The 18319-nt window shown below is 39.8% G+C and overlaps 1 protein-coding gene across 3 annotated transcripts in view; it reads left to right on the top strand.

Annotated features, from left to right (window-relative positions):
- Positions 1-18319, top strand: part of TMEM67 (transmembrane protein 67) — a 59744-nt gene that overhangs the window by 14254 nt on the left and 27171 nt on the right. For all 3 annotated transcript variants that reach the window (XM_075582721.1, XM_075582722.1, XM_075582723.1), the window contains exons 8-18: positions 438-589; positions 690-798; positions 2021-2113; positions 4791-4856; positions 7305-7461; positions 9995-10118; positions 10316-10421; positions 11643-11699; positions 11787-11885; positions 14548-14646; positions 17868-17954. In XM_075582721.1, the coding sequence (XP_075438836.1) occupies positions 438-589; positions 690-798; positions 2021-2113; positions 4791-4856; positions 7305-7461; positions 9995-10118; positions 10316-10421; positions 11643-11699; positions 11787-11885; positions 14548-14646; positions 17868-17954 (1149 nt within the window). The remainder of the gene's footprint in view (positions 1-437; positions 590-689; positions 799-2020; positions 2114-4790; positions 4857-7304; positions 7462-9994; positions 10119-10315; positions 10422-11642; positions 11700-11786; positions 11886-14547; positions 14647-17867; positions 17955-18319) is intronic.

Raw genomic sequence — 18319 nt, 5'->3', positions numbered from 1 at the left:
ATTAAATATTTGCTATATAAACATGCCATGGCAGACAAGTCTGTATCTGCCACATGCTCTTGGCCCCACTGAATGCTATCGCAATGGGTGAACAGGTTAACGTTACAGTATCTCAGCTTCTGCTGTTGGTACAAGCTTATACAAGTCTAAAAGGACACACACCTGCACGCCTGTGTCCTGGTTATAGAATGTCACAGCTGGGGGGAGATGAGCAGGGTTATTTTAAAATTAGAATGCCATGATTTAGTTTTCTAGCACTTTCATGCTGTCATATAGATTATGGTCTATTGAAGAAGTCCTCTTTAGCAGGTGTATACATACGTAATAATTGACTGAAACCCATGACAAAAGCTTGGGTAAATTGATGCAAATTCTTCTTTAATACCCACACTGTGCTTATTCTTTTACTTCTTTTTTTTTCCTTTGTTAATCTGTAGGTTTACTCCAATCAAACAGCTTGCCAAGCCCTTGGGAACATGTGTGTAATGAACATGCATTCCACAAGTTCGCATAATGATGCATGTGGACTCTTCCGCTACATTTTCACACAAACAGCCGGACTTGGATCTGTCCGTTCCATTTCTTTCTGGTAAACGCTATACCATGTTATACTACTCCTATGCATATGCATTAGTGGTAGCATGCAAAGTATAATCATATTGCTTCTCAACAAACATTATGCTTTGCAGGAGACCTCATCTTCCGTGGCTTTATTATGGCGATCAACCAGGTTTTGCACCTCAAGTCCTTTCAGCGTCTCCGTTCCCCTCAAGCTTCAGCTTTAAAGAAAACGATCAGGTATGTAAGGTACATTGAAATAAATACAGAGTTAAACAGTGCATGGAAATACATGATTTGTTTAATTGGCAAGAGTGTTTTATTACCATTCCATAATGGGGAAGAAGCGCTGTTACATTGCAATTTGCATGTCCAGATATTTGCAGTGTAAGCATTGCATGATATAACTCAGGGGGGCGCAAACTTTTTTCCCTGCGCCCCCCTGACGGCTGTCCCCTCGCTCCCGCGCCCCCCCCCAACCCCAACTTACCCGCGCTCCGGCGTAATGACGTCACGTTGCCATAGCAACGTGACGTCACATGACCTCGCAGCGTCATTTTGACGCCGCGTTGCCATGGCGCCGCAGGGAGGAAGCCGCCGGAGCCACGGTAAGTTAGGTTTACAGAGGCCCTGCAGCTCCCCCGGCACTTAATTTAAGTGCCTTCGGGAAGCGCGCGGGGCCTCTGTAAACCCCGCGCCCCCCGTCGGCAGTGTCGCGCCCCCCTGGGGGTCGCGCCCCACAGTTTGCGCACCGCTGATATAACTCACAGTATAAGAATGGAATCATGTACTGTGGTCTTTACTGTGATATGTACCTTAGAGGAGTTTTACTTGACTTTCTTCCTTCTTTTCTTGCTACTTTTTAAAAAAAAACTTTTTTTTAAATCGTTTTTGCAAAGCAACCCCATTGGATTTGAAAATAGAGAGTAAAACAGAAGACCAGACATTTTACAGTGGGAAATGGGCAGTTATTGGGACAAAAGTTGCTCTTTAAATGACTTTGGTTTATGTTCTTGTTTATGGAGTGACCTTCATAGCATAATGCAGATGTTTTATCACGTTCACAAAATGTGGATCAATAATTCTGATGATCATTTCCAGTTTGTTATCTCTATCATGTCTAAAAGAGTAAAACTAGAGACAATGTATTTGTTTTTTATTTCTTTAAACATCTGATACACCATCAGTCCACTAGGTAATGTACAGTGTGAATGACTAAAGGGACAGATAGTGGTGTTAATGGAAAGGAGTGCATTCACAAGTACTTATTTGACGTGAAACAGATAATAGAGGAGCTCCTAATGATGAGCCAAAGTCAACGTGGATAAAGCAAGACATTCCATCATTATGGGGAAGGTTCTATGAGGGCGTCGGGTAATAACCTGAGACATGAGCAGGATCGCATTGTGTGCGCAAGACTTGAAATTGTAGACTGATGATTTAAGAACAATTTGTCTTCCAGACACTGAATACAAAATTACCATTTTTAGCAGCGCTGTATGACATAAGAGGGAACTTCTTAAGATGGCAGAGTTTGGCTGGAGGCCTGTTGCAGGTATCTTTTTGAAATGTCTTTTAACCTTGCACAATCACATTTTAGCGAGTGGGTTCTAATTAGCACTAATTAATACAGCAGCATATGTTAACCATTTTTGTAAGTACTGTACACGGAAGGTACTTGTTAGGTAGACGTTTGTCTTCCATATTTTATTGACCATCAAATATTTGATATGCAAACAGATGTCCTGGAATAGCTAAATGATGTGTATCTTTTTAATCATCTTGTCCAGTCACAGCACAGAAGTGAGACCACTGGAGAGAAATTCAACATGCTGCACAACAATCCCATGTACACAAACCGTGACTGGATGTGACTGGATGTTTAAAAAGAAACACTTCTATTACAATTTACTTATAAACTCTTGGTTTAATGCTGGATAGTTCCAGGGTGGTCTCATTTATAAAGACTGCATCTTACTTTTTAAAGGTCGCTGGTTCTTTAGAGCACAAATGGCCATTTCTGACTGACCACCTTGTAATGCCTTCAGCTATTGTGTAAAACCCCTATGCTTTCCTAGTGAACACTTGGAGATGGTTTAGGCTGCGTCCATAGAAGGGCAGACCGCGCTGCGCGATCAGACTGCCTAAGGCAGTGATCGCGTCTATACAGCGTGCCTGCGCGGAAGCGGGAGGGGGCGCACAATGCGCGTGAAATCAGTCAAAACTGATTTTCCGCGCGATCGGGCGGTCATGTGAGCGGTTCGCCCAATGAGGGCGAACCAGCTCCGTGACATCACTAGCCCGCCCATAGACACACCCCCGGACGGCGCGCGAACGATGGCCAGGGAAAGCACCTGCTTTCCCTCAGCCTCCGCACTCTTCCGCATGGCTGCTGTGTCTATGGACACAGCCTACGTCACCAGCAACAGTGTCGAATGTCTTCAATACATGTTATCTTTCCTAGATATAATAGTTCCGCATCCGGTTTAGCATTTATTGCCCTAAGTTATTACTTACATATAGCAGATATATGGTAGTTTACATCAAATGTCATGTGCTTTTCAAAGAGGTTGAATGTTATCTGTTCTTTTCTCTGCTTGAAATGTCCTGTCGGATTGTTCCCCTGGTATTATCCTCCTCTCTTCTGGTGTTATTCTCCTGTGTCTTAGCTCAGGGGTGCGCAAAGTTTTTGACCTGCGCCACCCCAGCGTTTGCACCTCCCCTCTCCTACGACCCGGCGTCAAACGACGGCGCGGGTCATGTGACAACACATGACCCCTCAGCGTCATTTGACGCGTGTTGCCATGGTGACGCATCACGTGACCCCGCGGCTTTATTTGTTGCCACGTTGCTATGGCGACGCGTCGCCGAAGACCCAGCTGGCAGCAGGTAAGGGATGTTACAGAGGCCTCGCCTTCCCCGGCATTTAATTTAAATGCCTTGAGGAAGGGCGCAAGGACTCTTTAACCGCTGCACACACCCCTAAAAAATCTTGCGCCCCCCCAGTTTGCGCACCCCTGTTTTAGCTAACCAATCTATGTCTGTTATTATACTGTACATAGAAAATTCCCTAGTCAGCATTCTATTCTAAGTATTACAGTATGACTGAATATAGTATCACGTGTCTTTCTAGCTGGATCTATAACTGTCTATCTGGCATAAAAGTGTCTTATAGATATTGAAGTCCACCTTGTCTAACATTGAAAATCTGTGACTGAATCCTTCTCAGAGCTGTGCAACAGTTGTCTGTCATATAATTGATCAAATTAGTAGTATTATTATACTTCAAATAACCTCCTTGTAATATTATCTACTGCACATCTATAACTGAAATTAGCCACATTCTTTACCATCAGAAATAATCTATGTAGCACCTGTCTTTCCCCAATCATGCATAAAATAAATTACAAATAAAAGGGAAATTTAACAGATGGTATTATACTATTCCCAGAATATAGACCACTTCGAAGAGCTTTCACTCAAAGGGAAATCCTCGTATTCCATTGTGCATGGGTCCACTCTTTTAAAGAAGCAATCCAAGAATGCCATTTTTTTGTGTGGCTATTTTTGTTTTATTTTTAACTTAGGATTGAAGCAGGGGGTCTCCAGAGCTGAACCCCATTAATTTGATGCCCGAGCTTTAAAACCCAGCTAGAGCTGCTACCGGCACCCTATACGGATGTCTGTATCTCTAGAAGCAGGTGTCCCTGTAGCTGAAATTAGTGGTGTTTAGCTCTGGTGACCCCCCTGCTTCAATATTATGTAATAAAAATATATATATTTTTCACAAATTGCAAATAAAATCGCCCCTTGGATTGCTCCTTTAAGAAACGTCCTAACCTGATTCACTCTGCAGACTGACTACCTGCCTTTCGAACCACTCAACATGTAAAAGTTCAAAAACCTAGTTATTGCGGATTGATTCTTCAGAATCCTAAACGTCGAAGCAGTTTCCTGAGCTGAGGAACGCAGGATTGCTTTTTTGGGTTAAAGCTCCATTGAAATATTTAGTCACTATTGTGCAGACAAAATCAGTGCATAAGCTTTTATTCGCACCATCCTTTTTTCAGGTGTAAATCCTGGTTAACGTCACATTATTTACTTGAATGAATTCTGTGTTATAATTAACAGACGTTAACGGAGCGTAATAAATCTTGGCCATTGTATTTTACCAATATAAATGTTCCTTTCATTGATCATATAATTGTTCCTCCCCCCCCCCCCCCTTCTAGCTATGCCCTGACATTGTGACAAGGTTGGACGCTGCATTTAGTTTTGGAACAACTTATGCGCAAAAGGTAAGCATGCAATGTAAGAACGTATTTCCAAAAGATAAGTGTACAATGATGAGCATGAATTTCAGAGGACATGGGGAAAAGTAAATAAATATTCATTTTACATTGGACACAATACAAAGGTTGTGGACGGCGGTACAACTGCTGTAGGAAAAATATGACCAATACTGCAAAAAGAACTAGGTGCAAAAAATTTATTGAGGCACGTTAAAAACAGTAAGAGAGCACTCTTACGCGTTTCGTGTGGTCACCCACGCATTATCAAAGAGCATAGTACAAGCAACCGATCGATCATTTAAATACCCACAATTCCCTCCCCTCACTCGTGACATAATGCTACTAACGTCCAATGGGGAGCGTAACGCCCCTTCTCTAACGGAGAGCTAGTAAATCCGACCTGATGCCAGCTGAACAGCATCATGCATAAGTGCAATGTGAGGAGGTAAGATGGACCCTCCTTCTTTTATGACGTATCGGCCCATTTGACCAATAAGAACAATCAGACTCGTTTGCCCAAAAAAATGTTAACAGAGTAGCTTAAAAAACTACACACAATATACACGGAGAAGGAAGGGAATATGGGCACACTAACAAGACATATAGATCAACTGGGGCAATGCTATGAATTCCTAAACACCATACATATGAACCCAAATGTAATTCAAAAGCATTGTCCCACATAACAAATCAATCATATTAAAACACTATCAACATTATAATGAAAGATAATAAAAGAATAGTTACAGTAATGTATATCCTCACAATACCCCAAAAATATATATTAATACAAAACTAGAAACACATTGTCATAATAACAAACATCTATCATTCATTGATTAAATAGACAGGACATTGTATATATCATGTAAGGACATTTGTGGAGGAAAAATGGACTATGTAGTTGTGATATCTTTGGATGATTTTATAGTAATATACTATCAAAACTATATTAATTACTGATTTATTAATCCATAAAAAAAAAATATATATATATATATATATATATGCATACCTCTGGTTCTCCTTTCTAGAAGAAATGCTATAATGATTTGTTATAAATTGTAAAAGCCATAGCTATATCTTTATCCAAGAATATAAAAGGCTCTGAATTCACAGTGCATATATATAAATGGCCTGAAAGGAAAGGATAATAAAAAGAGAAAGGGAAAAAAAGAAGAAAACGGAAAAAAGGGGGGGGGGAGAGGTGTACTATGCTCTTTGATAATGCGTGGGTGACCACGCGAAACGCGTAAGAGGGCTCTCTTACTGTTTTTAACGTGCCTCAATAAATTTTTTGCACCTAATTCTTTTTGCAGTATTGGTCATATTTTTCCTACAGCAGTTGCACCGCTGTCCACAACCTTTGTATGCCGATACTCCTGGGTAGGAGCACGCCAACCAGCATTAGGATTCCTACAAGGTCAGCAGTGAGTAACTTCATCATGATATTTGTTACTTCATTTATGTGATCATCCAGTCCCCAAACCACTTTGACTACCACATAAGATATACCTGTTGTAGGCTAGTGGAGTCTGTGTAGTGGTGTCTAAAGGGACAATAACATTTTGGATATTGGAGTCCTGAGTTTATCAAGCTGTTTTTGTTTGGAGCAATATGAAGATTTAAGAGTTATAATACTTTAATGCATGGAATTTTCCTGGTCTGCATCACTAGGGTCATTCCTCTATCTTTTCTTACATTGGACACAAATAAGTAAAAGATTCATCAGTCTATTTCTAAGGAATTCAAGTAGAAAGTTGATTAATTTTAATTTACATTGTACGGCTCCTTTTTATATGATATTATATGTATGTACAAGTTTGCCGTAGTTTTAATGCAGAAATTGGGATTCTGTACTGAGCATTCAGCAATCAAAGCCAAACCTCACTTTATGCAGGTTATTAACGAAATTTTTATTTTTATTTTTTATACACATTGTGCACCCTCTGCTAGAAAATGTTTCTCCTTATCAGACTATTGCTTTAAAATTGTTTGACCGATCCCAGGCAGTATAGTGTCCTGAGCTCGTGGGAGGAAAACGCTTAAGGCCTGAAACCGCACCTCCATGTGTGCAGACAGCATGACTGTCACTACTGCTGGAGCTTCCAAAGTCATGCCCCATAATGCCTTGCCGCTGTGGATGAAAAGCATTGTGGGGAGCAACTTTAGATGCGCCTGCTGTAATTAACAGCTATACCATCTATTCTAAAGTGCAGTTTGTGGCCGTACTAATTGTGCAGTCCCTACATAGACCTTATATGGTCTATATTGCCTGGGATCCACTATTACATATTTTTGGCATCGAACTCTAGGGGTTCGTGAACCCGCTGTTAGGAAATGCAGTACTAGATAGAGCTCTGCTAGTGGTTTCCCTTTTTTGTATTTAATTGCACAGAGAAACACATTTATTTTCATACATTTTGATACTTTCTCTTCAATGCATCAATGCAGTGTGAAATTCCACTCTCCAAGATACTCAGTGATTATGCTGAACCCGTTTTCTATGATGTGTTTCTGACCCACTCAGAGAGTGATGGGCAGCAGAATCTCTGGGCCGTGCCTATCTTAAACTTAAACCTCCAGAACAACGATCTCTTTGTGAATCAAGGTAAGTCCTTTTGAAACTAAAAAGGCAACAAACAAAACATGGGTGGTACAGCAAAAAAAAAATGTATGAATGATATTTGAATCAATGGGTAAGATACATTTCAATACAATTGTCATTTCTTTGTTTCTAGACACTAATCATAATGTTATTTTGTGGCAGATAGCATTTTGTGCTTTCATTCAAATTGTGATAAACCAAAAAACTCTATGGAATTTAGTCTGGCTATTACCAACATGAGGTCCATTGTGCTCTGAACAGTAACATTCTACTGGTTAGTGGTGGAACTACCATATGTAAGAGATGGACGTCCTCTGGCGCGTAGATGTAATATGTAATGGAAGGGAAAGGAGCAGCAGATATGATTCTGATAATATCATGTTACTAATTATATAGATCTAGGAGACACACTTAACTTTTATAATGAAGTCAGGATTTTGATGTAGACGGCTTGTTAGCAGATTTCTCTTTCAAAGTAATCAATGAACATAGATATATTGAAACTGTGTCTTGATTAAAGATATAGAAAATCAATAGCGTAAGAACGTTTAATAAAATAGTAAAAAATAATAAAATATGCCTATGCACTTTCCTTCTAACCTTTATTCGCGATTCCGTCGGGTGCCTCGCTCAGATGGGCCAGCAATGCTAAGCACTTTCAAAATTAGTGTACAGGAAAGTAACTACGGTGGCTCAGACGGGTCAACCCAACATGTTTCGCATTCGCTTCCTCAGTATCATCCCTTAGGAAGCGAATGCGGAACATGTTGGCTTTAGCAGGTAGTGGGAACCCACCCAGGTGGTCCTAACATGGCGAGTAAGGCCTCACCGGAAGTTGGGCCAATTTCCACAATCACTGCCTGGTTGGGCTCCCTCCGTTGCCGCCGCTCCTGCTCCACAGATTGGGCCCCAAGGATAGAGAGGGTCCTTTTTTAATTTTTAATTTATTTAATTTTTTACTTGCACTGGGGCCCACGGGTGCCTAGTTCTGCCACTACTACTGGTAGTATACTTGGCAGTGACAATGATAGTCTAACATTTTATTAGGGCTACTATGGTGAATTTCTGAATATAAAATGAGCCCAGGCTGATCACTTACTAGCAGCTCCATATTCCATTCAGTCCCTGTTTAGCGCTTAATGTCCTTTACACCTTCAAGTGAATGTGTTGCAACACATAAATCAACGTTTATAGCATCTCTAGTTGGTCTTTGAAAAAAAATATTATTTTATAATAGTTTAAAAGTCCATAAGCATGACTTGTAGTCAAGAAACCTAGTGAGCGGAGCTATATAATTTGGTATTGAAGGCGCCCATTTTTTAATAGTCTCACTTAATTGGGTTGCTCCGAACGTAATGAGTTGTCTTCTCATCTGGCGGTTGGGGAGGGTGGTAGTGGAGTAGGTTATGGAGAGGCTGAGTGGTTAGTTAGAGATCCAGTGTACGTGAAGACACTCTCCATGTGTCTCAGACATAAAAATAATAATTTTTTGGGAAAACATTTCTAAATGTATATAATAACATTTTTCTTATACCCTCACTGTTTCTCTGGCACCAATAATTAAAGTGACTTACCCATGGAGTTAATCCATTGTAAAGCAGGGTTAATACCACTTAACCAGATAATACCAAATTCTATTTTTCTGGCCTTTTATTCAGATTTAGAAATAATAAAATAAGCCTCCAATAAGGAACATACGCCTCGTTGCTAATATTTATATGAGCAGAAACCCTTTTTTAAAAGTGATCCAACACCATGTAAACCGTGATGTCTCCAGAGTCAAATAATGTTGTTTTTTAGGTGCACAATATATCTGATGTTCATTGGATAAAAGCATGCCTCAAATTTCCTGTATATGCGCTGAATATTTTGTTTTTCATCTGCCGTTTTTTAATCCGTTCTATTAGGTTGTCTTTGTATACATTGGGTGCAGCTTTCATTAGAAAGATCTCACAGAGCTAATTCTTAGTATAAGCTGCAAACTGTGCTGCTCAATTTTAAAATAAGATTTTTGTTACCTTTTTTAAAACGGCTGTTCCCACTCTCCAACTCCGTGTCCGTTTTATTTATGAGGATTGCTTCAGGAGCCAAACAAAAAGAAAAATGTAGGCATTTAAATGACATCAAAGTTGCATCATAATTCAAACTTAATTGAAGTGGGATACAGCTTTTAGATGTCTTATCAGAAAGATGCACTCTAAATCACGTTAAGGAGACTGTACCTATCAAAGTAAACGTAAAGCTTTAAACACAATATGAACAGCCAGATAAAACGGACCTTGTGTATCCACTGCTGAGTTGTGATTGGGAACAGTGTAGATTGTACTTTAAGTCTATTGTAGTTTTATCAACACGTTGCAAAAGCGACTTGCTGTTTAGATACTTCGTATTGTACAATGTGTGGCCATTTATTTCTTCACTGTGTGCAGAATTCCATTGCATAGTTTTGTATAGTTCCAACTACATAGTGAGTGCTTTTATTGACTAATCTTGAATGCCTAACTATATATATTCATTTTGCTTTGTTTAAACAAAGGAAACAACATGAATAATTGGCTGTTGACTCGTCGAATATTCTTGGTAGATACTCTCAGCGGTCGAGAAAACACCTTGAATAACCTCCCGAGAGTAATCAGAATTGCTAACAAAATCACAATAAGGTAAAAAAAATGTATATGTATATATATCTATCCCAATATCTATGAAAACCCATGATAAGTAAATTAGCAAAATAGTTGTTATGATTTCACTTGAAATGTATCTGGAATTTATGAAAGCTTTCCTAATATTACTTTTATAAAAACACACACATTTTAGCAACCAGTGCATTTCATGTATTATCCTTTTTTCTACATAGCGTCAACCTTGTGCCCAACACTCATAAAGGAACAATCTACCCACCTCTGATTACAGTTGAATACACAGAAGTCCAAGTACAAAACCCAGACACCCAGAATGTTAAGGTACGTCCAGTAAAGCCGACCAATACTGTCATTTGAAACAAAGCCAGGAAGAGCTAAGGGGAATGCACAGAAAATAAGGAAAAGCTAAGAAGAGTGCACAGAAAATGTTGCTACTGGGTGTTTATCTTTTTATTTTAATTTGTTAGCATTTTGTGAGTTGTCTTGCTATCTTTTTCGGTATTTCCAAAAGTTTACAAACTGAGCAAATGATTTAGTTAAAGACTATGCTGTGAAATATTGTAATTTAATAAGATAAGTATACAACCTATACTTATTGTGTCTCTGGCATCAACAATTCGATAAACTCTGGAGGTAGTGACTCTTTGTACCTGTAAAGGTCTATGAACAGTGCTACGGACATTGGTCAGGGCAGAAAATCAAAATAGAAAATGCCAGAAGCAAGTTTTTTTTTTTATATATATAAAAACATTGGCGTTTGCATATTTTTCAACAATGTGGTCTGTCATCAAAGGGTGGACAATTCTGCTAGCGTTGAGCAAATAAAAGCAGACCTGGGTTGGTATTAAAACAGTTCTGCAGGCAGATGTCATGTAATGATTGTGGCTTAGGGTAACTATGCAGTTAATAGTTTAGAGAAGTAACATGGATTTTGCAACATGGTTAATGTGTTTTTACAGAAGTGTGGACACAGTCTCTGTGCTGCAGGTAAAACTAGTTTGTGTTAGGGTTATTATGTGCTTACAATTCTGTGTACAGCACTGAATTGCTGTCATATGTATTATTAATTGTGAATGCTGTTAAACCAAGTAACAACAATATATCCTAATCCCCTATACTTTGTAATGTGTTTTTCACTTCAAAGAAAAAATAAGTAATTGAAGACTTTGGACACTTTTACTAACTTTTTTTGCTCATGTTCTTTGCATTTTTGTCGTACGTTTTTAACATTCAAGCAAGTAGCTTTGTTGTGTTCATGTTTTTGAGAGAGTGACCACCAAGCTGGCCTTAAAAACAGGTGATGGGATGGGTATACAAATGAAAAACACAGAGAAATATTTTTGAAAGGTGAAGTAGAAATTCAGCACGATGGGAAATAAAGGCTAAGGGTAGGTATCTCATACTGGCCATTCAGTTAACGGATACCTGTGTTGTATGAATGTGATAGAAACAAATGTGAGACTTGTATCCAAATGTGTATATGATTTATTGTAAAAAATTCCATTTATCTTCACTTTCATTAACCTTGGGTTTCCATTTCAGGTTTCCTTTTCAGTTAATTATGAAATGAAACAATCAGACGCACTCATCCAAACCGATGTAAGTCCTCTGTGATTGGCTGTGTGCACTGTTTTTTTTCCTTCTGTACTTGTCCGATACAAATGACCTCCTCTCATGATTTTGTAGGTTGCAGTAGGGGTGCTGGGTGCCCTTGCTGCGCTGTGGTCCCTTCTGAAAACTGCGGCCTGGAAAAGAAGGATTGGCAGCCCGTATATTGACTTGCAGGTATGACAAGTTTTGTACAGAGAGGGATGCCGACTGTGACGTTATGTGCAGCGGGGTACAGTATACTAAAGGTTGCCCCTACCAGTCAAGATAGTGACCCAGGTACAGGGTCAGAATGGCTATGTCTAGGCTGCAGAATGGTTGCCGAATAATATGTCACCTGAGGTTAGATATCTGTTGCTGTGTGACATTTATCAGGTTTCTAATGATATGTTTCAAAAAGTTTTTGTGTGACTCGTATGCTTGGGCCTCTATCAAAGGTTTGCGTGACTAGCATACAATGAGTCGAGGACTAGCCTTTGTGTGGGGCTAGGTGTAATTTCTCTGGGTAATGATGAGGTGCGTATGCGTGGTCTCTCCTGCTGGGAAAGGTACACACTCCAAAAGCAGAGCATTGTTTTCTCCCCAGCAGCCATGTGTCTACCCCTGCAGGAGGTATGGAGCTGTAATTGGAAAAAGAGGCCTGGGTTCTAGCCCTGTCGGCTCGATCCCGTTCCACTTTCCCATGCTCCCAAAGCCTGTCCCTGGGGGCTGTCCTGAGATCTTGATGGGTCCATCTGGTCGAACCCTGGCTCTTGATTGGCTCAGCCCCTGACGCTGCTGATTGGTCGGCACCCCCCGTCCTCCATGATTTCAGATGGAGGTCGAGGTCCTATGCAAGCCAATGCCGAGCAGGCCTCCACAGTTGTTCATCGTTGGTCTCAGTCTCTAAAGGCCAACATAAAAGTGAACTGTGAATCAGAGGTTGACATCCCTTGTTACTGGGATTGACGGACGAACGAATCAAGGCGGTATCATGGGTAAGAACAGAAACAAAACAAATCGAGAGCAAATATCACTTATAAATGTGTGATTTAAAGTGAAAAATAGTTTTAACTAATAGTGCAAAAAGTGGAAAAATAGTACAAAAAAAAACAAAATACAATCCTTGGGTGTAGTTCAGCTCCGTAGAAACAAGACTCTTTTCCAGTCGTCTTTGCAAATACGGGCAGGATGGGATCCGAAGCGGAAAATATCACAGGAAATATGTGAAATGGAAAAACAGCAAAAAATATAGTGCAACACTGTTTCAAATCACTTCAGCTCATTAAAGACGGGTGTAGAATATCTCACTCACGTGGTGTGGGAGATACAACAAAAGACAGGGGTGCCCAATGCTACATCCAATTGAAAAAACATATGGTAATAAGTATAAAGTTTAAATACTTCAATAATAATAATAATTATTTGGTTATTTAGTTAAACCCTTTGGCCAAAGCGTCATAAGCCTGCACACCAATGCCAAGGTATAACCAAAATTAATGCAGGTCCTACACTACACTGTGAACCCTTCTTTTTACCTCTGTATGACGGGAAAGAACCATAGTAGATCCTGTTCTTGCAGAAAAGTGAAAAGACCTCCCAAGTTAAAAAGGTGAGGAGGAGTGAGCTCTGGGGGGAGGTGCCACCTACCTCCATACAACTGTTTGCTTTTTTCCTTTTATGTAACTTGGAGTCCCCTCTCTTATCAGGATCATTTACAGAAGATGCAAAGTCCTTTTAAAGTTGTTTTTTTTATAACCCAAGTGCCTGACTATTTCCCACATCACGTGAGTGAGATATTCTACACTCGTCTTTAATGAGCTGAAGTGATTTGAAACAGTGTTGCACTATATTTTTGGTCTTTTTCCATTCCACCTATTTTCTGGGCTATTTTGCGCTCTAGAACCTGTACTCGGCAGCTAGAGCAAGCTAGCTTCAGCAGCGCCCTTCACCTAGTGAGCTAGGGGTCCCCTGTACCCCAAGATTGTGGTGAATTTTTACGTGTGTTGTACCGTGTTGCTCCCGTTTGGCTCCAGCCAGAATAAACCTTCGGTTGTTTAACCATCTCGTTCTGCCTGGTGTTTGCGATCCCGGTGTGAAGTCTGGTTCACCTTAATGGTGACCTTTAGTATGCATTAATAATGGAGAAAATATATGTCCTTTTATTGCATCATCACAACTTATTTGCAAGATATGTAGATACCATCTTCTTCTATTAGTCGGGCTCCTGCAATACAGCAGTTATGTTAAAGGGGGGAAAATTATAATTTTAGGTATTGATAATTTACCGTTTAATTTTAGTTTCAACGCATTAGTCACTGGTCAAAATAACATGATGCAGAATCTGGAGGAAAAAAATGTATGCAAATTTAGAGGCTCATTCTCACTTCACTATGAGTTTGCTAGGAAGGCTTTGAGCGTCCTGGAAATAATAAAAAATATTTACAGAACAAGCCTGCCATGTTTCACTTCTTTGGAATGAGAGGCACTTTTGTGCATTCTTAGCATAATTGGCATCCGACTTCAGTAACGTTCACTCATTGGCACAGAAATGTTCAGTTAAAATGATTTTAATTTGTTACAATCTCACTGTTCCAGCAGCGGTACCCTGACACTTCTAGTTAGGATTCTTGGAAACAATATTCCATGTGCAGTATGTGTAATATGGCTTGTGGCACAGTGATAAGAGTACATCTAGAGAGTACAACATTTACGTCACTTTTATTATTCCCCACGTGAAACTACTGCACAGCTGTTACAGTTTACAAATACTGCACTTTTTATTACGGTTTACATTTAAGAAGGACCTAAAGTATATTTAAGAACAAAGATTCACAATGATTTGTCATTTCCCTTTCAGACAGTGATGCACTTCCTGATATTTTATGCTGGAGTCTTGGCCAATGTTTTCTTTATTGTGACGGTGGGCACTGGGGTTTACTGGCTCATTTTGTTTAAAGTAAGTTTACCTCTTCTTTCAAATGTGTGAAAAAATCTAGGCCCATATTTACTAAGCAGTCTTCTGCCGTAGGACACCTTCAGGTCTTCGGATATACCTTGCTACCTAGAGACGGTAAGCTGTCTTGACTTCAATTGGCTGTACGGTGTCTTCCATTGTGGAAGGTGTCTTATGGCAGAATACTCCTCGGTAAACATGGCCCATAACTTTGTTTTAATTCTGTAAGTGTCGGAAAGGCATGTAGTGTATTCTTGAACATATGAAACCTCTTTTTTCCCCAAGAATACTTTGGTGATGGACACAAAATCCCTGTCGTAGTTGTCCTCTCTCAGGTGACTAATAGAGAAGAGACTCCCTACTGGTACCCACATGGCTATATTTGTAGTTTTTTGTGTCTGATTCTGGCACAAACCAATACAAATGTCTTGGGAACCGGAGTTAAGACGCCCCTGCATCAGCTATAGACGTTAAAGTACGAGAGTCTCTTGCTGACCACGTTGAACAGCGTCACTGAGAAGGTAGCGCAGATGGAGTCTTAGATTGATAATTAAGTTGAGTGCTTTGAATGTGTTGTGTCCAGACCTTTACAGATGTGTCACAAAAAGTTAATGGAACAAGAAACGCTTTCAAAGGATACATGAGGAAAACAATATTTAGCTTAATAAATACAAAGCACTAAAGACGGTAAACAGAAATATTACAATATATACCATATATTTATGTAATGGTGCTAGATGGGTATCAATGGCGCTAAACACATGGACATGAAAATTAATAAATAAATTAAATATACAACCAGTTGTGATGAAGAGAAGATCTCAGCCGGCGTAAATCAAACATGAAAAAAGAAAAAGAAATACATAGTGTAATACTGTAAAGACTAAACCAAACAAACAAACAAACAAACAATTGCAATGTTGCTGAACCACACACTAGACTAAAAGAGATGCATTTAATATTATAAAAAACATACAGTACAATTAAGCACAAATAAACAAATGAAGGTCCCAATCGATATCAGCCGAATTGCCCGCTTACCGAAGCCAAGAGAAATAACCGCAGTGGATATATCAGAGAGTATCCCCTCTCACTTAGGCTGCCACAGCTCCTGGATGAATTGCAGGTAGGCGCCGCGTGTAGATGTCAGTAATGGCAACCGCTTTCTTCCACGCTGTGGCAGGGGCTGGAAATCACTGTTTGTTGGTGAAACAGTGCGGGCATGCGCAGAGGCGCCCGACACAGTGTAGCTGGTGCCTCCAAATCCCCTGCTCCTCGCGGTCGCGTATGCTCCAAAGGCGGCAAATTCAAAAGATGCTTTGTATCTCAAAGCCACACGGCAGGGCTGGCAGTGGGTATCGGCAGCTGATGGCAACGTAGGGGTAACGGGGACCACCCAACGCGTTTCGGAAGCTGCTGCCTCCTTCCTCAGGGGTAAATTGAATAAAGAAGTCCCTGTGTGTCCGTTTATTTATAGGAGACATTTAAAGGTGCATATACCATATTAGAGTCCCGGTCATGCGCAGTGGTTCAAATTCAACACTGCCTCATGTATCAGCAACATCACATGAAATACATAAAAACAATACATAAAGAGACATAAAAAGACAATCAATTAATCAAATATATACTGGTAAAATACATAAATGCATATAGATATATGATCCAAGATAATCCAAATGTTTCAAACCATCATTGTAGATATTAACATTAAAGGCTTGAAGATTTATAGATAGACAGCATGCAATGTATGATTTTAAATAAACATCAACATTAACTCAGATGCTGGTCAGTGATAAATGATATTGCTTATAACACTTTCATTTATCACTGACCAGCATCTGAGTTAATGTTGATGTTTATTTAAAATCATACATTGCATGCTGTCTATCTATAAATCTTCAAGCCTTTAATGTTAATATCTACAATGATGGTTTGAAACATTTGGATTATCTTGGATCATATATCTATATGCATTTATGTATTTTACCAGTATATATTTGATTAATTGATTGTCTTTTTATGTCTCTTTATGTATTGTTTTTATGTATTTCATGTGATGTTGCTGATACATGAGGCAGTGTTGAATTTGAACCACTGCGCATGACCGGGACTCTAATATGGTATATGCACCTTTAAATGTCTCCTATAAATAAACGGACACACAGGGACTTCTTTATTCAATTTACCCCTGAGGAAGGAGGCAGCAGCTTCCGAAACGCGTTGGGTGGTCCCCGTTACCCCTACGTTGCCATCAGCTGCCGATACCCACTGCCAGCCCTGCCGTGTGGCTTTGAGATACAAAGCATCTTTTGAATTTGCCGCCTTTGGAGCATACGCGACCGCGAGGAGCAGGGGATTTGGAGGCACCAGCTACACTGTGTCGGGCGCCTCTGCGCATGCCCGCACTGTTTCACCAACAAACAGTGATTTCCAGCCCCTGCCACAGCGTGGAAGAACGCGGTTGCCATTACTGACATCTACACGCGGCGCCTACCTGCAATTCATCCAGGAGCTGTGCCAGCCTAAGTGAGAGGGGATACTCTCTGATATATCCACTGCGGTTATTTCTCTTGGCTTCGGTAAGCGGGCAATTCGGCTGATATCGATTGGGACCTTCATTTGTTTATTTGTGCTTAATTGTACTGTATGTTTTTTATAATATTAAATGCATCTCTTTTAGTCTAGTGTGTGGTTCAGCAACATTGCAATTGTTTGTTTGTTTGTTTGTTTGTTTGGTTTAGTCTTTACAGTATTACACTATGTATTTCTTTTTCTTTTTTCATGTTTGATTTACGCCGGCTGAGATCTTCTCTTCATCACAACTGGTTGTATATTTAATTTATTTATTAATTTTCATGTCCATGTGTTTAGCGCCATTGATACCCATCTAGCACCATTACTATTGTCTGACCAGGGGTCAGAGGTGTATCTAGGCTGCTACACTTTTTATACTCATTTTGAGAGCATATGCTTTGACCAATATTATTGTTAGCGCTACCTATTGTTTTTAATATAATATATTTATGTAATGTTATTGGCGCTTTCAAATCTGCTGTTTGCAGCTTGGTCATGTGAACCAAGAATTTAGCAAAATAGTAAGTAAAATAGGGAACTGGGTTTGAGTAAATATGATGGTGGAATAGTTTGCCCTAATGTGAAATGCATGGATTTTTACATTTCTCGAGTACAATAAACCGGTGTTTTCTTCTTTCTCGTCCCAGGGACAACAATCTGTTTCAGTTCTATTGCCTCTTCCAGATGAAGAAAACAACTTTGTTATTTATGTAGGATGTGCTTTTGCTCTAAAGGTAAATAGTTTTGTCCATGTCAAGTAGTGGGAAGTTTCTGTAATTTGTTTCTCTGTATTTAATAGGCAATTGTTTGAACACCTTATTAAAGTAGCGTTCCCTAACATCATTGCGCTCTCTTTCTCTCTCTCTCTCTCTCTCTCTCTCTCTCTCTCTCTCTCTCTCTCTCTCTCTCTCTCTGGCTCTCTCTCTCTCTCTCTCTCTCTCTGTGGCTCTCTCTCTGTCTCTCTCTCTCTTTCTGTGGCTCTATCGCTGTCTCTCTCACCTGGTTCTCTCTCTCTCACCTGGCTCTATCTCTATGCATCACGTGAGATTGTTTTTGTTTGGCTACTGAAATAGCAGTGCTCTTTAATAGAGAAATTGAA

Source organism: Ascaphus truei, chromosome 2, assembly GCF_040206685.1.
Source record: "Ascaphus truei isolate aAscTru1 chromosome 2, aAscTru1.hap1, whole genome shotgun sequence".
Taxonomy (NCBI): Eukaryota; Metazoa; Chordata; class Amphibia; order Anura; family Ascaphidae; genus Ascaphus; species Ascaphus truei.
Note: the sequence above shows the minus strand (reverse complement) of the source record. Positions and strands in the feature narration are given on the sequence as shown.